Source organism: Coregonus clupeaformis, chromosome 6 (genome assembly GCF_020615455.1).
Source record: "Coregonus clupeaformis isolate EN_2021a chromosome 6, ASM2061545v1, whole genome shotgun sequence".
Lineage (NCBI taxonomy): Eukaryota > Metazoa > Chordata > Actinopteri > Salmoniformes > Salmonidae > Coregonus > Coregonus clupeaformis.
Genome location: NC_059197.1, coordinates 50,829,236 through 50,852,228, shown reverse-complemented (window position 1 = coordinate 50,852,228; position 22,993 = coordinate 50,829,236). Strand labels below are relative to the sequence as shown.

At 40.1% G+C, this 22,993-nt stretch overlaps 3 protein-coding genes across 3 annotated transcripts in view; 2 read left to right on the top strand and 1 right to left on the bottom strand.

The window, feature by feature from the left end:
- Positions 1–2,977, top strand: part of LOC121532333 (polypeptide N-acetylgalactosaminyltransferase 18) — a 149,918-nt gene extending 146,941 nt beyond the window's left edge. Inside the window, exon 11 of the mRNA XM_041838228.1 lies at positions 1,374–2,977. Coding sequence (XP_041694162.1) covers positions 1,374–1,523 — 150 coding nt within the window. The 3' untranslated portion in view covers positions 1,524–2,977. The remainder of the gene's footprint in view (positions 1–1,373) is intronic.
- Positions 2,978–10,010: 7,033 nt separating this feature from the next.
- LOC121531444 (phosphatidylinositol N-acetylglucosaminyltransferase subunit Y-like) lies at positions 10,011–10,597 on the top strand. Its single transcript, XM_041836684.1, has one exon. It carries the CDS (start codon positions 10,201–10,203, stop codon positions 10,411–10,413), a length of 213 nt encoding a protein of 70 aa, XP_041692618.1. The 5' UTR covers positions 10,011–10,200; the 3' UTR covers positions 10,414–10,597.
- Positions 10,598–10,650: 53 nt separating this feature from the next.
- On the bottom strand, positions 10,651–12,808 carry si:ch211-176l24.4. The gene is made up of 3 exons (XM_041836683.1): positions 12,757–12,808; positions 12,305–12,386; positions 10,651–12,073 (listed from the first exon to the last, which is right to left on the bottom strand). Exon 3 carries the CDS (start codon positions 12,071–12,073, stop codon positions 10,874–10,876), a length of 1,200 nt encoding a protein of 399 aa, XP_041692617.1. The 5' UTR covers positions 12,305–12,386; positions 12,757–12,808; the 3' UTR covers positions 10,651–10,873.
- Positions 12,809–22,993: the final 10,185 nt, after the last annotated feature.

Genomic DNA, 22,993 nt, shown 5'->3' with positions numbered 1-22,993 from the left:
GCTTTATTTTGAAATAAATAAATAAAAGGTATCCAGATCATATAAAGTGTTCTATAACAATGCTTTACTCCGTGATGCCTTATGCTAGAAACAAGCTTTAAATGCCCACAAATGACATGACTCTGACGCATATGGGGATATATTGATTAGTCTCTATGACATTCTAAAGCTGAGCTACAGCCCCTGCTGTACACTATTCTAGTTTAGTGGGGATAGGAGTTCTTTTTTTGGGGTCTCTCCTAGGGCGGCAGAACGTCCAGGGCCGGGCCTGTTAAATATGCCCATATTATTTTTGGGTGCACATGTGTGCACACATAGGAGGTCCCGTACCGGGAATAAATTAAATCTACTTTCACCCTTGGGTGTGGCTAACGTTAGCCAGCTTTAATAATAACAAATAAAAATTATAACTTTTGTTATAGTTAACCAGATCGTGAATACAACTAAGTTACTAAGTCTTTGACCAAACCGTGTTTTTACTTTGGAGAGTAAAAACTCAACTTCCTACATTTTAAATTGTCAGTATTTAGCAATCATAGAAATCAAAGCAGCAGTTGTGATATGTGTGTGTGTGTGTGCGTGCGTGCATGCGTGCGTGAGTGCATGAGTGCATGTGTGCAGGTGGTCAGTCCCGTTCAAGTGTTCAGCAGTCTGATGGCTTGTAGATAGAAACTGTCTCAGCCTGTTGGTATCAGACCTCATGCGCCGATACTGTCTGCCTGACGTTAAGGGAGTGAACAGCTCGTGGCTGGGGTGTGGGGTCCTTGATGATGCTGTGGTCCTTCCTCAGGCACCGTTTGGAGTAGATGTCCTGGATGGGTGGGAGTACGGTCCCAGTGATGTACTGGATGGGTGGGAGTACGGTCCCAGTGATGTACTGGATGGGTGGGAGTACGGTCCCAGTAATGTACTGGGCGTCTTCACCATCCGCTAGAGGACCTTGCGGTCGTCGATAGACCAGTCAGGATGTGGACGGACCAGTCAGCTAGCTAACCAACAACTGTAACAATGGATTTGAGTGACAAGTGCTCAATGTGCAAATGTATTTATGTTTTCAATAAACATTGGAGACTAAATATAGTTTACATGTCAACAGTCCAAAGCAACCTTGTCTGTTTTGCCCAATAGTTGCGCACTAGTCAGTTTTGTTGCTAAACAACCAACCTACCTATAGATTGTCATTATTCCCCAGGTGACATTATTAAAAGATCATATGCATTCATTTTCTCTGTGATTACAGATGTACAGCTAACTAATGGCCTCATTGGCCTGCCATTACTGTGGAAGTCGGAGCTCGCCGATGGACACAATGCATTTCAGCACAGTGAAATGACTGCATGACTCAACATTGTAATGTGCTCTGTGTCCTATAGGGAGGTTCCATAGAGAACAGGAAGTCCAAGCATTGCCTGGAGCTAGTCGAGAACAGTGAAACAGAGTTTGGCTACCAGCTGGCCATACAGAAGTGCTCTGGTCAGAAATGGACAATCACCAACCTACTGTCAACCTACACTCTCCAATGAGGGGATCCTGAGTCCTGCAGGGGAAAGAGTTGCCCATGGTGAACACTGGACCTGTGACTGAAAGACATAGACGGTTTGCTTCTTTAAAAAATATATTTATTGAGGAAGGCAAGAATTGAATTATAAGTATGCAGTTTCTTAGACTCAAAGACATAATTTGATCAATGTTAAACATTTCCTGGATTCATATGTGGGATTTAAGTGGCAGATTTTCTTTTGTCACGCTGAATTCAGGCTGGAATTGGCTCTAATATACATTATGTAATTTCTGCTACTATGTAGCATGTGTATGAAAAACCTTTCTTATTCTTGTTTCTTTTGTGTCTCAGGTTTGTTTGTAGACAGATTTTATTATAAGATCGGGTTCGAGGAACTGTCGCCAATATATGTTGAGAGAATATACACGCTTTTTTATAAGTGTATATGCTGGATATTTATAAAAAACCTTCAGTAAAAATGCTGATGACAAACAAATATATTGTGTGGGGGATTTTCCATGCTCTTGTGAAAGTCAATCAATATAGTCCATCTCAGTTTTGTTTTGTGAAGACACCTTAATAGTCTATTTGATACAATAATTATTTTTCACAACGCATAGAAATTTAGGCTTTTGCAAGGACTGCAAACATTATTTTCCCCATATATCCTGAGAGAAATACAGGACTTGTTTATAGCAGCAGCTGGGTAATAATGGAGCATGATGGAAACGTCCAGTAATAATATCCTCTGTATGATAAAACAAATGTCCTTATATTATGTTATCACCAATATAAGGACACTCTAATTTAATTTACTTAATGTCCTGCATATTTCAAGTGGAAAAGGAATGCTTTCATGTTGTTGTTCTCAAATAGACTATGTAGAAGCCTTCTGGTTTTCATATGTTGCTAATTAAAAGTACTTTGTAGAACTAACTTCCGTTTCACTACACAGCTTGCGTGTCCTACAGAGAAATGTCCTACAGAGAAATATCTCCTTTAATTATAATGACTTGGTTCCTGAAGAGGAGTGGAGGAGAGTAGTTTTCATCTATTTAACATGTCAGTCCTCATCAGATTCTAGATTTTGAGTTACTGGTCATGAAAGATGCATGTGGTGGCACTCTCAAAATGCATCACTCCAATCATGTTCATGCTTGTATCTGTCACATAGGCAATTTACACTAATTGTTGAAGCAGTGTAGGAAGCACAGCATCCACATACACCACCGGAATTTCTGAAAACAACAACTGTGCTTCCATGGGACAGCGTAGCCCTTTACACTCGTACCCGTATACAGGTTGAAAATGACAGATTTGGGAACTGATAAACGCATAAATTGGAACACAATTGCTGTACAGTAACATGCTTTACATGAAGTCAGAACTCTGGCTCTGCGCTTCATAGCGCTGTATGGGTTTTGACTGACAGCCGTTCTGAACTTGAGCTAATGGGGCAACTTTTGCAAATGTTTTGTTGTTTGAATCCTGGGAACACACTGGTTGAATCAACGTTGTTTCCTTGTCATTTCAATAAGATTACGTTGAACCAACGTTGAATTGACGTCTGCCCAGTGGGATGAGACGTTGAGGATTATAATAAATACTGCTTTGATGTCATACTTACAAGCCAAACATCCGTGAGCCCAAATGTGCACTTCACATTTCCATATCATAAAACTCATGTCATATACAGTGTCAACGTTTATGATCACTCTGTTTGATGTACAGTTACAAGATGACATGGCGTCATATCCTGCGTTGTTCTGAACAGAATGAGCCTGCTTGTCTATTGTGAAGAAAATTCACCATGGTACACGCACCTGAATGTTTCAAGTTTTAATGTCATATGCACAAGTACAGTGAAATGCACTCATGATTCCTTTCTATGCGCATCAAAATTATGATCTGTTTCGCTGAATTGCATTGTGAAAGCCTAACACTGTAATATTGTATTTTATAACTTAGGTAGTCATGTTTGCAATAGAACAAGCTTTCAAATTATGCCCATCTGACTCAGATTGCATTTATAATGGACAGTTTTTGGATTGCATAAAAACAACCGTAATTGTGTGATGGGGTGGATGCAGGGTTGTGTTCCAACCAAAACAACGACAAGTGTGCTTGCTCTAGTTCCTCAATGGCACTGCTAGGAGAGCTACAAAAAAAGCACCTTATAGTTGACTCTTCTTTGAGTCATAAAAGTGCATTAAGATTACTTAGGAACTGTGCACACTTTGGAGAGGTGTATGCCTGGCCACTTGGGGACACCAGTTAGTCCTCACACTCAAACCCTTGTAATTTTTTTGGTCTTATGTTGCACCTAACCTACATTTTCCAGAAATATTCTTATCATGTTACTGAATGTATCCAGAGTATTTTCAGATTTCATTATCAACAAATGCAGCAAAAAGTACAGGAAATGTAAAATGCACATAAAATCAACAGTTTTGGATTAAATCTTATCAGGTGAACTGTTGTGTCCTCACCTTTGGTCTAATAATTTTCCCATAATCTAACTATTCATTTTCTATTGCTGGCATGGTTATGCATATGCTTTTCATATTTCTTCTGTAAGAAACATTTCAATGTTTCCTGTCAATATAGGCCAATTCCCATGAGTGTAAAGGGTTAATGGAATGTAAACATCCAAAAAGTACTATTTTATTTCAGTCTTGTCAAACCACTCACGTCACTCATAGAGATGCACTAACAGCACGGAGCATTTTTTGAATTTCAGTTAGTGCTGAAGTAATGATGACGTGTTTGAATTGCCCTGGCAAAATAAGCAGCTGTCACAGAAGATGGAGCTGAGTAACATCATTTGTGAGGATGTAAACGGTGGGAGGACACATTGGAAAGTGACTGCTCGTTACTACTTGAAGCTCCAAAAGCTGGCACAGGTTGAAAGTTTGGAATGGGAGAGGAAAGTATTATTTTTTTTCAGTTTAGAAATATATCTCCAACTATCACAACTGGTAGTATTGAGTATAAGACATTTGACAATTGAACAATTATCCTTGACAGTGACTATTGATTAGTAATCCTTACACCTTACAGTCTACACATCAATGGCCATCTGACTGTTACTCAGCTCAAACTCTTTGAGCAAGGCCCATTTTACAGTGTTCATGTACTGTGGTAATTAATGAAAAAAAAGTATTTATTTACTTGTGACGATTAAAAGACAACGGGAACAAGAGTCCTTGACTATGAAGACCTCACATGATGTAGTCTATTAGATTATTTCACTTCACACACCCTGCACTGGGCCCCTAGCAGAAACGTTTTTGGGTTCTACATGTTCCTGTTACTATGACTGCAAAATTGAGAATTTATAAGCTTGAAAACCACACTCCATCTCCTTGGTCTGTTTAAGATGGGTTGCACGTCACTACACTGACTGAGCCACTGCAAACCATCCATAAAACATGTACTTTGAAACTACAGTAACTCTTGTATTTCCCTGATACAAGTAAGCCACTTTACCCCACTGACTTTAGAGCTGTGCCTGAGGACCTGTCAGCAACAAGAATGTAGGGTGAAAATGAACCCCATCCCTCCTCGCCGACCCTGGAGAGAGGTGGAAATAATATGCCTTTCAAGTCATGTAAGAGGATTTCAGGACATTAAAGGCATGATGCATAAAAACATATTCGGAGGAGAGATCTATCCGAGGGCAGACTAATCTAGCTGCTCTGGGTGGGTGCCTCAGTAGGCTATAATCCACTTTACCAGCTGAGGACGTAACCCTGTACTCCTGACCTTTACTCTCTGCATCACTCAAGGTCTGTAGACTGAGACTTCAGCACATGGGTCACAATGTTACCAGTTACCAACCAGCCAGATGATAAATCAATGGCAGACCCTTCAGTGCAATACATACACGCAAACAAAGTCAAATATAACTTTTCACAATCCGTTCATTATGGGCTGAAGCCTCTGAATGGCTGATCAAAGAAAGGTCAAACAAGTGTCTATAACCATAACATCTCCTCCCATCAACACTGCTGCATTACAGCTCATCCAATTAACACTCAAAATGAATAAACACAACACAGTCACTGCTAAATACGGCCCAGTGATTTACATGGGCAACGAAGCACTTGGGGACCTTGAAGGAACAGTAATGATGCAGAATGTGGGCCCTCTCACGCCTTGGTGCGTTTCACTGCTGACTAACCATGAGATTTAATTTTAGGGTAAGCTTTGTTACTTCTGGGAATGGTTGTATATCAGGGGTATTAAGGCACTGCTGCAGTTCTCATTTTGATGTCTCATTGATGGGGAAGCTCAGGTGTTGGGGAGGGAAGAGGACCATAGGGAGCTGATTATCAGACTCACAGAGTGTGCTGGGTTGGCAGTATTTTAACGTGGAATTGGAAATGAAAACCCTGTTTGCAGAGAAAGACTCCTGTTTTGATAAGCTCAAACCTATGCAAGGAATCACCATTGTGGCTACATTGTACCTGTGAACTAAATCTGTCTGATAATTGATGAGCTTGTTCTTGAGCTTTTCAAACAATAATGAGACTGTAATGCTGTCTAAATGAGAGCCGCTACACTTAATTCAGACCTAAGAAAGTTTACCTCCTAATCCCATTTACTCTCAGTCATGCTCAGGAGCTCTGAAAGGTCATAAAGAGCAAGGTTATTTATCACAATGACGATATCGCTTTGGAAGAGTCTCATTCTGTCTTCTAAAAGCTGTTTTTTAGATGTAAAAAAACAAAACAAAAAATTTGATAATTTCCTCCTCTACCCTTTGAGGCATGTAGTTCTCAGTACAGATTAATGACTCATGTCACTCATGAGCTTTAAAGGTAACATGAAGAGACAATGGTCACGTTCCTCTGCTCAGCCGTTGCATCCATCAACCAATGGTTGCGTGTCACATCATCGACTGTGTCATTGACAGATTGCTATAGCATATGATGTGGTTAGCTGATACGTAAAACACCTATCCAGGCGTTGTAAGATCTGGTAGGCATCAGCCACGCCTGGGCAGAAGAAACGTGCCTGGATGAAAGGATGTCAGTTAGAAGGATTGAAGCGAGAGGCAAAGGGAACTTTTTTGGAAAAGACAATGGCACTATCTGTTGTTTTTTGTGAACATGCTTTTAAAGAGACTTACCTTGAAGTTTGTGATAGATATCAAATAATTATCCAGTATCTGCACACAGTAAACTGTAGTCTACTGTATGCATCAGAAATAGGATATCAGACTCCACTGGGTAGCAGAGTTTGATATTTCTTTATGGAATGTAATCAGAGAGGAGCCTCAGCCTCATCAAGTTATGTGTTCCTGCTTGAAGCAGAAGCTTGTCCTCAGGGTCTGTAATGGTGGTAACGGTGAACTGGACACTCACAGGCTTCAATCTACTTACACTGCTGCAGTTTAGAGCCTGGAGGCATTCTATTGTGTTAGCAGTGCGCTCACAGAACCTAAAACACTTGAATGCCTTCACTAAAAACTCTCAGAGCAATATCCTCAACTCTACCATAATATATCACTTTCTTCTTCCAAGCTTTTTTAGCCATCTCAATGTAAAATTTGGCCTTTACTTTTTCTGTAGGCCTATGTGACTTTCATTAAAGCTGCATTTGAACAATAAAGGCAGTGATGACTTTTTCTGTGCATAAAACATTGTCTCTACTTGACTCATTTCCATATAATGTGTAAGGATATATCATGGGATAAATGCACTTACTGTAAGTCACTCTGGATAAGAGTGTCTGCGAATGACTAAAACGTAAATCAGGGTTGCCTGAAAAACATTTCTAGCACAATGACCACTCAAAACCCGGCCACAAAGCCTGAAAACTAGCCCAACAATTTTTTTTCGCAGCAAGAGGAGATGCCACATGAGGGAGAAGTATGTAGCTATCTAGTGCTGTTAGTTTGTTGTTCTCACATCACTTGCCATGCCCACAGTTTACCCTGAAAAATTGGGCTACTTTGAAAACGATGTCGTGGTTGAAAATGTGTTGGTCGCGGATTGCGGTTTTTTGGGCTACTTCTAAATTGGACCAAGCCGCCATGGCATTTCTCTTTTTTAATTTTTTATATAAATTTCACCGTTACCTGCTGCTGCTGACTATCAGGCAGTGAGGCAGGCTGTTGCTGAGTGAATGAATGAGTGAATGGTGGGGAGGGCCGGAGGTGTGTGTGTGTTGAGAGAGCACTGCAGGCAGCAGGGAGCTGAGTGAGTGAGAGGAACATAAAATTCGACATACCAATTAGGATCTGGCTAAAAATACTTGAATCAGTTATAGAACCCATTGCCCTTTATGGTTGTGAGGTCTGGGGTCCGCTCACCAACCAAGAATTCACAAAATGGGACAAAACCCAAATTGAGACTCTGCATGCAGAATTCTGCAAAAAATATCCTCAGTGTACAACGAAAAACACAAAATAATGCATGCAGAGCAGAATTAGGCCGATACCCGCTAATGATCAAAATCCAGAAAAGAGCTGTTAAATTCTATAACCGCTTAAAAGGAAGCGATCCCAAACCTTCCATAACAAAGCCATCACTTACGGAGAGATGAACTTGGAGAAGAGTCCCCTAAGCAAGCTGGTCCTGGGGCTCTGTTCACAAACACAAACAGACCCCACAGAGCCCCAGGACAACAACACAATTAGACCCAACCAAATCATGAGAAAACAAAAAGAGAATTACTTGACACATTGGAAAGAATTAACAAAAAACAGACTCTGTGAGCATAGCCTTGCTATTGAGAAAGGCCGCCGTAGGTAGACCTGGCTCTCAAGAGAAGACAGGCTATGTGCACACTGCCCACAAAATGAGGTGGAAACTGAGCTGCACTTCCTAACCTCCTGCCAAATGTATGACCATATTAGAGACACATATTTCCCTCAGATTACACAGATCCACAAAGAATTAGAAAACAAACCCAATTTTGATCAACTCCCTTATCTACTGGGTGAAATACCACAGTGTGCCATCACAGCAGCAACATTTGTGACCTGTTGCCACAAGAAAAGGGCAACCAGTGAAGAACAAAACCATTGTAAAAACAACCCATATTTATGTTTATTTTCCCATTTGTACTTTAACTATTTGCACATTGTTACAACACTGTACATAAACATAATGACATTTGAAATGTCTTTATTGTTTTGGAACTTCTTAGTGTAATGTTTACTGTTAAATGTATTGTTTATTTCACTTTTGTTTACTATCTACTTCACTTGCTTTGGCAATGTTAACATACGTTGAAATTGAATTGAATTGAATTGAGAGGAGAGCAGGGCTGCTCTGCTCTCCTCTCTTCTCAATCACTCAGCTGCCTGCAGCGCTCACACACACCTCCGGCCCTCCCACTCCCCACCACTAACTAATTCCCTCAGCAACAGCCTGACTCACTGCCTGATAGTCAGCAGCAGGTACCTGTAAAAAAACACAAATGTAAAGAGAAATGCCATGGCGGCCGCGGTGCAATTTAAAAGTAGGACAAAAACCCGCAATCCGCGACCAATAATACATTTTCACCCGCGACATCGTTTTCAAAGTAGCCCAATTTTCGGAAAACTAAGGACATGGCAACGCTGCTGTAAATAACCTCACACTTTGGGATTGTTCGACATTGCCGCCGACAGTGCAGGCGACTGCAGACTGACTGATCTACAAATCACCTATCATAAATAACTACTCATTAGTATTTGTAGATCAGTCAGTCACAATTGACCAATGACACATTACGGTTTTGATCCTCTCGAACACGGACATTATATTTGAGTAAAATACCTTTGTGAGTCTGTGCTGCCATCTCGTGGTCAGGCATGTAAAACACTTGTCAAATCTGCACACACATTTATTATATTAGCCTGTATCAGTCGTCCATAATATTAATATAGCTGACAATTTAACACTGGCTCTGCTTTTTTAAATTATTTTTAATATTTTCACTATTTGTTGTTAAATCTCCAATGTTCAGTTGAATTTCTAGAGGTCGGAACTAATTAATCAGATACTGGGGATTACATTTATGATGCACCAGGACAATTACGTGTGTTCTTCCTGCTTAGCTTGAACTGTTGTTGATTGCGGACACAACAACACCCTAAAAGGCTCATCTACTGGCTACTTTGGTCATGTTTCAGAATTATTTAAGAAGATTAGTTAATGAAACTTGGAGTATTCAAAGGTCTGTCAAATATGTGATTTTTTTACGGGGCGTAGGACCTCTGCCTGTATCTGCAAGGCATTTGACAGATGGGAAGGACGCACAACACTTCGACACTTCCTTGCTCGAATTTCTCGTTTGTCCACTATCCAAAAAGCAATTGAGGTGAGTCATGTTATTATACATTACCACCTTTCTACTAATTTACCTAATCCAACGTCAATCTTGTTTTGCTATGGCATAGCTGCTCAGCTTTATAGGTAGCATCAGCTAACAGTTAGCTAACGTTAGCTAGCCTAATTGTTGTACTCTCGTCTCTCACTCAGGTATGAGGTAAATACCAATGAACTCATCAACGAGGAGCTTGGCATCGCATACCCAATAATTGATGGGATTCCCAACATGATTCCCACAGATGCAAGATTGATTAAAAAAGATCCTGAAACACCAGTGAAACCAGCACAGCAGGCATAACACACAAACAGTAAAGACTAAAGAAGATCTTGACCCTGAACAGTGTTTAAATGAGTTGTTAGCTAGAAGTCAATATGTTTTCTCTCTCTACCCTCACAGTACTGGTTCCAGTAGTCTCCCTATTTGGACTTTTCTATTCTGCGACTGTAGATGAGAATTTCCCTCAGGGATGTACAAGCACTAGTAGTGTGTGTTTCTACAGTCTTCTGTTACCAGTCACCATCCCTGTCTATGTGTTTTTCCATCTATGGAAGTGGATTGGAATGAAGCTATTCAGGCACAATTAGTGTACGCTTTACATGAATAGCATTTCAGTTGAATGACGTGACTAATAATAAAGGTTAAATTAGTGATGTGTACTGTGGTGATGGTGTTGTACATGAAGCTGTTATTGCTACCACAGCTAATGATCCACCACATGATTCTGTAAGAAGAAAATGACATTCAATGACAATAAATTAAGAAACTTTATTTGATGAGTGACATGCAATTTCTTCCATAAAATGTGCAACAATAAAAAATGTATTGCATGTGTTTTTAATGAAACTTGAAACTGAATGTTGAATAACATGTGAACCTATAAGATGAACCTATTTTGGGAACCTAGGACCAAGAACACCACAAAGAAAATGTATCCTTGTGAATTACTATCACTAATGAAATGAAATTGTTTTTGACTTTTTTTGTTCAACCTTTGGGTCCCCCATAGTTCTTGTGGGAAAGTTCAGGTTTGAAGAACTTCACTTCTTACTTTTTTGTTTTCTTCCCACCACGGGCCTGTGTAAGTTTCATCAAGGGAGATTGTGGTCTCGGGGACTGTCCCTCGCCCTTCATCTTAAAGAAGAAAGATTCATTCAGTCTCATCTGAACTGCCTTAACTTGACTCTTGCACCGCCAGAATGGGTCATTCTCCTCACTTGACGTTGTGTCTGTTGACTTCTGGCCAAGTGGGGGGCTGGTTTCCTCTTCATTGGCCTTTCTATGAGATGATGGGGGATGTAGGCCCATCTCTGCCCTCATCCTGTTAGGGAGACTCAGGTCGGTAGGTTGCTCTGAGCACTCGGCAGCTCCACACGACTGGTGAAATCTGAGGAATGTGGAGATCTGTGAGGTAAAGAAGTTCTCTGTTTGAGTGGCTGCCTCAGATATTGACTTCCAGAGCAGTGGCTCCTCTTTTGGCTCTACGAGTGACTTGGTATGCCTGGGCACTGTTGTGGTGTTGGCTTCACCAGTGCCTCCACTGCTGGAGTGATCTGAAGATGTTAGTACTCTGAATTTCTTCTGAGTTATAAACAGGTCCTCACTGTTGGCATCTTCAGCAGTACTTTGAGAGTTGTCTTGTCCCTTTCCATACTCTGTCCCATTTCCTTGCCCCTCTCCCCACTGATAAGTCCCAGAAAAGTTGATCTCGTTGTCACTCTTGGGGCTTTCCCAGTGAAAAGTGTCTTTTGCTTTGTCTTTGGTTGTTGAGGTGCAACACTTGACTACTTTTGGCTGTTTTGCTTGTATGTAATCAGGGAATAAATCAAATGCAACTTTCTTTTTTCTCTGGGCCTTCTTCTTGGGTACCTTCACTGAGTCACTTACCACCGGCACAGGTTCCTGTTTCTGAATGCAATGTTCTACAGCAAATTTGACAGTCGACTTTCCCCCAGACTTCATTGGCTTTATTGCGGGGTTAGGTGCACTGTTGCCCTCAAAAATAAAATAGCTATCTTGTAATCCCAGCGCTACTTCCCCCTTCTTTTTCTTCTTCTGCTTACCTTTGGACTTTTTGGTTTTCTTTTTCTTTTCAATCCCAGCCTCTTTCACCTCTGTCCTGTGGGTTTTGTCCTTTTTTAGACATTTGTCTTTCTTTGATTTATTTTTTGTTTTTCCTCTCCTGGGTGAATCCCAAAATGTGCCAGATTCTGTGTACTCCGTCTCCGCTCTTTCAGCCATCTCCATCTAGAAAAGAGAATTATGTGTGTAAATTATTATATGTAATTATACGTAATCGTGCCTCTTGCCATCCAAATAGAAATATGAAATAATTTAATTTCCATTACATAGGCCTAATTGACATGTATGCAGTCTAGGGGCTGCCCCTCACAATGGATTTTTTTAAATATGTTTTTAGGCTGTTTATCAAATGAGAATTCTCTCTGACTATAGCAATACTGTAATTGATTGTCTTACCAGATATTCAAGATGCCTTCTGTTCCTCCAATGTTGGCGAACTGTTACTTGTATCCTCTCTTGAAACCATGTAACCCAGCACCTGTATTAAACACATAGAAGAGTCTCATACTGTATCATCTTGATACAGTGCACATTATCTCGACATGTTACATTTTGTATTAATGATGGAACTTGTTACAGTAGCCTCACTAGCCAAAACTTCGAGAATATCCGCGATTGCAGACTGTGGTCTTTCAATACAAAGTAAGAGACATAAATGTCCTACTACATTAAACTGAGCTAACTACAGGCCTTGATCGTTAGCCAACCGACCTCTACAAATAAAAAGGTTAGCATACGCCAAATAGTCTGTAATTATGTCAAATGTGGAACATTGAAATAACTTAATTTCTAAATTGGTACCAATTAAAGTTTTCAGAAACTATATTAATCAAACAGCGATGAATTACCTTCTCAAGTCATTCTCCGTCCCTAACACTTGACAGATTCCCGCCAGCCACCTCTTCAACTTCAAAGAGAGCGCATCTTTCTAGCGCGCATGCCCTATGCTACTGGCTGATCTCGTGACACAACTACTGTATGAGAATCTTGCCACCACTCACCTGCATCTACAAACGAAGTTGGTCCACCAGGTAATTCACCTAAACGAGCATATTAAGATGCAAAAATAATGTAGCCTAAAGTAAAGGGTCAAACTGTTTCATTTTAAAGGGGTCTGTCTATAAATGTGTTTGGGACTGGTAGGCCTACCATCAGCAATCTCAACTGACCTTACAGGATGATGACATGGTATGAAGTTACAGCTAATATTCTTTGTCCGAAGATAAATATAGATCTCAATGCAGATTTCAGAATAAGTGAATACAATATCCAAATCCTAAATCAACTACAAATTGACATGGTCAGTGTTTACTGTATAGGCAATCAACAGACTTTCCAGTTTTCCTTCACAGCGTTTTTCAGGGTGGTGAGTACAGAAGTAATCTTTTGACATCCATTCAGTCCCTTATGAGTCACCACCCATTGGGCACAGACGTCATTTCAAGGTAGATTTGATTGACATTTGTCAACTAACGAATTCAAAGTAAAATCAACAAAACATTTCACCATGTCATTGGATTTAGGTTAAAAGTTGGGTTAAAAAAATACGAAATTCCCTTATGTTGATTACTTTTTGTAAATCCAATCAGTTTTCCACGTTGATTCAACATGATCACATTGATTTATTGTTGTTGAAATGACGTGGAAACAATGTTGATTAAACCTGTTTTTGCCCAGTGGGCAGTCTAGCTCCCATCATGTCTCATCGCATACCGTCAGCGACCTTCAGGTTCTACTGTGCTTACTGTTTTTACAGGCTGAGAGGGGAATGCCATGCCCATAATAATGGGGGGACTCCTTTCTCTTTGTATTGTGGAAATACGTTTCTCTTAACTATCGTCTGAGGCCTTGATGATGTCAGTCAACAATAGCCATGATCAGGGCTGACTGAAAAGGTTGTCTGTGAAAATAGACTGTGCCCTTTGTACAATAAGGTTGATCCAGTAATAGCCCAGTGTACAGCTGCAAAGCTTAGTCATTGATAACTGCTTTTGGTTGTTTTTCAGGAATTTCCCCTTTCGGTGACAACTTGGTGTGCCTGTGAAGGAGTTAGAGAGCGGTGCAATAACATATACTTGCATTAAACTATTTTGTTTAGCATCATAAATCTAATTATGTTTTATTAAACCATACATTTAAAATACATTTTCTATTATAATACAACAAAGTTCATCAGATATTTAAGGTTCTTGAGTTAGCTCCACATTTTTTGTTTTAAAAAAGATCCAAGAGATCTTTTGCAAGTTCAGTGGAGCAGATATTCTGAAACTTCTGCCTCATATCCTGCTTGCCCATCTCTGCGATGGGACACTAGCCACCTATATAGTAGCCCAAATTAGAACACTGACAATACTCTAGCTTACGCTGTGACTTTCTACCACCTGGTCACAATGGTCACACGTAGGAACATCCCCGCAATATAACATGGAAGGAAAGTATTTATATCTGAAACTAATGTAGTTGTTGAAGTGTTTATTGGAGTGTGTAGATTAGGTAATAGGCAGCGATGGCTCCAGTTTTACACTAGCGTGGGCGGCTGACACTGTGAGGTCCTTTTGGCTGACCTGCTAGCGGGAATTTGCCGGTGGTGTTAGGGTTAGTTAAAGGCCCTGTTTCTTTCATCACAGCACATAGGCTACAGTGTTTGACCATTGCATGTCATTTGGTAGACATGAATGGTGGCAACATTGTATGAATGGCAATACATGTTATTGTGTTATTAAGTGATCCATAAACTCCTGTTTGATTTAGATATTGCAATTCCAAATTAATCTCAATTGTGTTATTAGTTAGGACTGCCATACCAATGTCTGAAAATAACATACCAAATCTTCTTGATTGATATTCTCCTTATAGGATTACAGTTAATTGTTTGCTACATTTCAGAAATATTGTTTAGAAGTATTTTTCAGATTCTATTTACTTTTAGATCAACACGTAGTCAATCAACACTTGTGGTCTTCTGTAGCTCAGTTGGTAGATCACGGTGGTTGTAATGCCATGATAGTGGGTTAAATTCCCAGCACCACCCATATGTAAAAAAAAATATATATATATATATATATGCGTGCATGAATGTAAGTAGCTTTGGATAAAAGTGTCTGCTAAATGACATGTATTATTTTAGTCAACAGCATGGTGTTTCATTTTCTGACATTGAGGCTGTTACAACTTTGTTATTCACATTTACAGTGGCTGCGGCTCTGGTGAACCGGATGTATTGGACATATTTAGACATTGCACATATGATTGGATGACTAATGTATGGATGACTTCCAGATCGAGACTCTCATCTGTTTTCCACTCTTTGATGCTCCATTCATCCAAGCGCTACATTACTTCTGCCTGTAAATGTTCAACACACCCAAGGGATTCGCCTTATCTGTGGAGGTATAATGAAGAATGTGTCAAAACCATGGGCGTTGCTTATTTTTGGAAGCAAACATCACCCCTTAAGTGTTAAAATACACAGCACATAGCTACAGACCTTTCCCTACCTCAGCAGAGGTTGCGGATATGGAAAGACATAATTCAAAATATCGGAGACTCCAAACAAGCGAGCCCCTGCTATTAAAAGAAAGTGCTAATCTGCTAGCTTGTTAATGCTATAGCACATGATAATGTGACTATACTGTTTGTCTTACTGTCTTAGTACTAGTAGTAGTAACCAGGCAATTTATTGTGGTGGTCATGAGCCATTTCCGAGGTGGCATCGAAATATGCAGTGGAAGCTACAGCTCTACCTAGATCCCTGAATTACAGGGAAGGTCAGGGGTGCATTATTGTCAGATGCCTTCCATCATTTCAGTTGTTCCACCCGCCCACGCTGTCTGAGTATATGGGTCAGTCGACTTTCCGTTGGTCACTTAGGTATGGGACATTACATAATTATCCATGATTGATGAAACACACAATAAATGTTTGAGATCATTCATTGAGTCTTCTGAATCAAAATAAAATAGTAACTTTCTATTATACGATTCATGTGCTCATGTTTTTAGTTTTTTATCTTGACTGCCTTGGCTTGTTCTGTGAACACATCTGGGGAGACTATTGTGTTGACTACTACTACGACATGGTAAACCTGTGCAAAGGAAGCTCATCGTGATCTTTTTGGAGCTTATATCGGGTGTGAAGGTGATGACTGCTGAGGAGGTGCTTGTAATGGTGCGGCCACTACCTGTTCTCTTTGTAACATTTGACAGCCGGTGACTGGCTGCCAGCGGAACCATGAGCAGCACGTGCTTCCCTGGGATAGACTTTCAAAAGGCACACGCTTCTGTTGTCGTACAAGTATCAATCATTTAGACATGTGAGAGTAAAGTGGGTGGCGAACAGCTTCACAGTTGTGATGAATCGGGATGAGGCCATTGATAAATGGCACCACAGAGGCCAAGACGTTCTCTAGAGTTCCAGTACACAATAGTGTATAGCATACCATAATGCCATCATTCCCTCGAAGATGTGCGGACGTTCTAAATGAACAAATACGGCTGCCCTCAGTTGTTGGACCCAAACCCCAGTCTGAGTCAAAGGAAGTGGAAATATTCTATGTCTAATGTTGTGCTTAGAATAAAGTTTTTCCTTCTCAGTCATGCGTGAATCCTGCTGAATCACAGCAAGTCTCTGCCGTCATTCAGATATCTACGCAGCATGCTGCTGTTTTCATTTCAGATGGCTTTTGCAGATAAGGTCTTGGATATTAACGTCTGCAACACCACTAAGCAAGGGGCAACACCAAGCAAGCGGCACCATGAAGACCAAGGAGCTCTCCAAACAGGTCAGGGACAAAGTTGTGGAGAAGTACAGATCAGGGTTGGGTTATAAAAAAATATCTGATACTTTGAACATCCCATGGAGCACCATTAAATCCATTATTAAAAAATGGAAAGAATATGGCACCACAACAAACCTGCCAAGAGAGGGCCGCCCACCAAAACTCACAGACCAGGCAAGGAGGGCATTAATCAGAGAGGCAACAAAGAGACCAAAGATAACCATGAAGGAGCTGCAAAGCTCCACAGCGGAGATTGGAGTATCTGTCCATAGGACCACTTTAAGCCGTACACTCCACAGAGCTGGGCTTTACGGAAGAGTGGCCTTGAAAAAAGCCATTGCTTAAAGAAAAAAATAAGCAAACACATTTGGTGTTCGCCAAAAGGCATGTGGGAGACTCCCCAAACATATTGAAGAAGGTACTCTGGTCAGATGAGACTAAAATTGAGCTTTTTGGCCATCAAGGAAAATGCTATGTCTGGCACAAACCCATCGGCATGGACTGGGAAACTGGTCAGAATTGAAGGAATGATGGATGGCTTTTGTCATTAGTTAGGATGTCAATACATACGGTTAAGTACTGTATGATTTGGGTTGGACTCAGACTTTGCCATCATATAATGGAGATCTTTCAAAACAAACAATCTAAATAATGTAGTGTATTTTAAACAAATCCATAATGTACTATTTTGATGACTTATAAGGAGTATCGCTGCTACCTCATTATTGTAAGGGTAGATGTCGTTAGCAATACCTTCTCTTTAATCCCGAGAGAATTCCCATGCACCCCAATGCTGTCACATAGGACTACCACCGGGGACATGGCTTACATTGAGCCAGCATGAGGTAATGAGAACTATATGGTTTAGGATCTCATGCTAAGTTCAAAGGTCATTTTGTTTGGTGGGTGTCATCTAAACAGGCCATGCCCAATGTGGTCCATAATAGTATCACGCGAAACCAGTAAAAGGGCAACATCTTTAAGATGCAGGTCAGCTTGGCCATAAATCCTGTTAAACTGGTATGTAAACAACTTTAATTGCCCACCACCTGTGAAGTTTGTTTTACAGGATGATAGTAAATCAAAAACAGGTGCAATGTACAAATTCAGTTTCAGTCTCGGAGCATCATTATCAATATAAGCAGTTCAGGACATTGATTTGGTGATAGTTACTTCATCCAAACAATAAGGCACTCACTAAAATGTATATGCCAAGCTAATAAAGGGATTTACATTTTCTTAATACGAAGAGTGCTTTGAACTTGCTTGAAACATGTGCAACTATGCATGAACCAAAGTGCATCAAGGTGCACCTTCAAACATATTTCAGAACTTTCCAATACCCAAATTGCATTGTTTCTCCACCATAGTGAATATCAAATATTATGTTCTTTGCCCAGAAGCAGCTGAAAGTTGCTTATGTCCTCGCATAACATCATGGACTGCCTACTCTCTGTCGTCATGTTCTTTTTGGGGGCATGCATGCCTGCAGCCCTGACAGAAACCTTAACCAGTCCACGAGGGAAGATCTATAGGTCGGACCTGTTTGGTTCCTCTCTGGGATGTATTCTCTGTGTCATGACATAGCCATTCCTCTTCCACATTTAGAAAGATTCCCGCACGGTTACCTAATGTGTCATTGCGCGCCCTGCGCCCATAAAAGTAGGACAGGGTGGCTCATGGCCCATGGATCATCCTACACACCTGTGGCCACAGCAGGAGATCTCGACTCCGGGGCATCAGAAAGAAAGAGATTTGACTTATGGCTATAATGACTTATGGCTATTATATGGCATAGCATGTGTCAATAGAGCTGATGTGTGGCATATCAGTTGGATAGATGAAGACCAATGGGGTTTCTTATGTCCATACATCTGGAAGGAGGGGGCCTATAGTTTATACTAGTTAGGGAGTTGACAGTGCACATAAATTACGGGACAGAGAGGGTGGTGTGGGGGGTCTTCTTAAAATGTTTCTGTGGGTTTGTAATTCATATGATAGACTAGCCTTTGAAGGTTATTTTTCAACCACTTTTATGAATTTCTAGTAGCCTATTATTTTATCATGACTTACAGAAAATCTGACATATAAGGCAATGCTTTTGAATCAATGAGGTGTATGGGCCTACATTTGAATGAACTTGCATTACAAGATACGAAATTAATATATAACATTAGGCTAATCATTTTATTAGGCATTATGGTTTATTTTTTCATCAGAGCAATATTTGAATCCATAACAGTGCAACTACATCTCTGTGTTAGTCATGAATTACCAGATGTTCCACTGTGATTTTTTTCTGCTCACAGACAGAGCAACTGCACATTTTAAACTTTACAAAACATTAGGCCTACACTATGTGGATGATCAAACAAGTGCGTCGGTATTTTCCCGTCACACTTTACTCATTACCATTGAGCCCACACTGGATGTTACTGTGACGTCATTGTGAGTAGATGGTTGTTGGTATCCCAGGGAAACTTGATATTGCACTAAAGCCTAAGCTATGGTCATAAATGTGTCTAAAGGCCTATTGCTAATTTCGCATTTGAATCTTGGTAGAAAAAAACACGAAATGCCCCCAAATCATCCATCTATTTAGACTCATAAGGACTGAAATAAAAGTATTGAATAATATTGACAATCTATACAAAACATATATAAATATATACTTCATACAATATAGGCAATATATATCCTACACAATTGGTATAATCCTATAGGCCTACAATAAATATATAAAAATATACAATGTACAATACATTTACAATATAAATATATACTTTATAGGCTATGCCTAAACACAATTTGACAAAGCCTACCAAACCAATGTATTATATAAAGGTATAAAAGGCATCCACCCCAAAGTTGCAATATGTCAGTAATGTAAACATTCACTGAAAGGCTGATCCTAGTAGTCGATTATCAATATTTGCTATTGAAAATAGCGCAGTTTCAAAAGCAGGGCAATTCGTTATCCCCGGGCAAAGGTGCTGAAAGCTCAGAGTTGCGGAGGTGTTTTCATGCGCATGCCTATCCCCATCAAGGCAAGTGACATCAACACCAATAATGAAGGCGGCTCATCAATGGGCAGAGGGCTATAAAAGGAACTTTGGGAGACTTACCCTAATCATAACAGATAGGCTGATCTACAAATCGGGTTTACACTCCTGCACTCCATATCATATCTTTCCAGAGAAGCCTGTCACACAAGAGGCAAGTTGAACTTCAGCAACTTTGTCATTATTTTGTCTGCATGACATGCCATGTCTATTCTAAGTAAAATTGTATAGCCTCTTTAATTTTATTTGTAGTACAAATGGTTGCTTATCAAACATAAAAATGAAGTCTTATTTAACTTTATTTGGAATTTAAAATGGTGGCTTATGAAACACAGAAATGTATTCCAGATACAAGTTTATGATCTAAACTTTTGTTTATTTTTCTTTGACAGGTTATCAAAATGTTTCTCATCAGAGGTTTGGACATAAAAGTGGTACTCATATCACTCTGCATTGTATACTATTCAACGCTATCAGAAGGACGACCATTAAGGTAGGTTTGAACCTTATATGCAGTGTTTGGAAATAACTTAATGGAATAACTTTATATTATGGACTATATTAAATTGTATTGTAACATGATTGGATATGACAGCATACAAGTAGGCCTATAGCCTTGTTGCAAATTATAAAGTCATGTTTTAAATCAGACACATCTAACTTACTATGTATTGTTTCCTACAGAAAGAGATCTGTTAGTGAAGTACAACTAATGCACAACCTTGGAGAACACAAGCACGTGCAGTTGAGGCAAGATTGGCTTCAGATGAAGCTGAGGGACATCCATACAGCCTCGCTCCGAAATGCAGAGAGGGGGGAGAAAGTGAGAACCAGAAGCCTTCTTCCCGAGGACCTTCCGGATTTGGAGGAGTTAACGCCAAACGAAGTTAAATACATTTTGGAGAAACTCCTCAATGCTCATTGAAATCGGATTGCTGCAGTTTGAGAGTCCAGCATTGCGGACTGTAGGTCATTACGTTTGACATTTCATTCTATTTCATTAATTTAATAGTTTTTATTTTATATTTAAACAACTCTTGTTTATTTATATGGCATGTGATTTTGAAAGTTGTGAGGAGGCTAAGCTTCCATGGTTTTAGCTTAAAGCACTTTTATTTATTATTAAGTAGTTCAAGCTATTTATTTATCCTAACCACATCAAATAAATGGCAAAAACTGTTTTAGGACCAACACATTGTTTTTATTATTTGAAAAAAGTAAGTGTTATACAATTGTTGATTAACTTGATTATTATTGATTATTTGATTATATTTGCAGTCTACAAAGAGAATGAATGTCTATATTTTCGTGTTCTTAATTAAAGTGCCATGCTATTTTTTATATGTGGTGTTCTGTGTTTGTATGTAGCAATAACTAGTAAAAAGTGCATGGATATTTCTATGCAGTAATTGGGAATAGGGATTGTTCCAGTTGAGCTATCTGAGAAAATATTTATGCATTTTAACTGTAGAATGTAGCCACTTATATTTTTGATAACTAACTCCAGAAGTGCAAAAATGTAAATGTTTGTTCTAAATAAAATAATCACAGTATATATGTTTTGCAATAAACAATTAAGTGAATCCTCTGAGTCCATTTTTATTTGCAGGTTTTTAATTTATATGGCTACATGTTAGTCTACCATGTTTCTATTGCTCATTATTTATTTAACTAGGCAAGTCAGTTAAGAACAAATTCTTATTTACAATGACGGCCTACCCCGGACGACGCTGGGCAAATTGTGCACCGCCCTATGGGACTCCCAATCACCGCCAGGTTGTGATACAGCCTGGAATCGAACCAGGGTCTGTAGTGACGTCTCTAGCACTGAGACCGCCTCGCCACTCGGGAGTATTAATTTATCACTCCTGATGTATCCGAAATTGGAAGCTCATTGTATCATTTTCACCTCAGACAAGGGCTGCGTTAAGTACATAAAAGGGTAATAGAACGTTTAATTGAACGGAAACGGAAACGGTGCTGTACTGAACGACCAGTTGAAAAACGGGGAGGGTTTGGGTTGTGGGTTCAGAATGCACCGTTGACCTTTAACACACGTCACTCATTGCTTCAAGCCACGCCCCCAACACACCCACCGAACGAAGCAAACGTATCTCAACCCTTACAAAAAAAGCTTGCAGTTTTAAAACTGCAGTAAAAATGCAGTAACTGCAGTCGACTGTGGTATTTTGGATGCAGTAATTGCAGAATAACTGCAGTTATGCTGCATTGTACTGCAGTTATACTGCACCCTGACTGCAATCTTTTTTTGTAAGGGAAAGTCTGTTCAAGAATTTACAAGAAGGTTTTGGGAAAATGTGTCGTTCAGTATAAACCGTTCCGCAACATGGCAAACGTTCAAGCGAACTGAACGCACCCCAGTATCTTTATGCCTCAGATGGGAGGTGATTGGTTGCTGACATTAGCTCCTCAGTGGTTGTCAATGTAGGCTACACATTCTTTAATCATAATGAGTAGCCTATATGAAAATAGAAATAGCCAGGAGCATACCATCCTGCATCCCACGGCTCTGGAGCTAAGCAGGGTTTCATTTTACCTTTATTTAACTAGGCAAGTCAGTTAAGAACAAATTCTTATTTACGGCATACACAGGCCAAACCCGGACTACCCTGGGCCAATTGTGTGCCGCCCTGGTCTCCCAATCACGGCCAGTTGTGATACAGCCTGGAATCGAACCAGGGGGTCTGTTGTGACGCCTCAAACACTGAGATGCAGTGCCTTAGACTGCTGCGCCACTCGGGTCCTGGTCAGTCCCTGGATGGGAGACCAGATGCTGCTGGAAGTGGTGATGGAGGGCCAGTAGGTGGCACTTTTTCCTCTGGTCTAAAATAATATATCCTAGGGCAGTGACCAGGGACATTGCCCTGTGTAGGGTGCAGTCTTTCGAATGGGATGTTAAATGGGTGTCCTGACTCTGTGGTCACTAAAGATACCATGGCATTTATTGTAAGAGTATGGGTGTTAACCCCGGTGTCCTGGCAAAATTCTCAATCTGGCCCTCATACCATCATGGCCACCAAATCATCCCCAGCTTCCAATTGGCTCCCCTGTAACTATTCCCCAGGTTGTTGCTGTAAATGAGAATGTGTTCTCAGTCAATTTACCTGGTAAAATAAGGGTTAATAAAAATTAATAAAACCGTTGTATACACATATATAAATTAATACAAATATTACATTTCCTAAATGTTTGGGTGCTTGCTTGATGTGGTTTTTAGACTGCAGA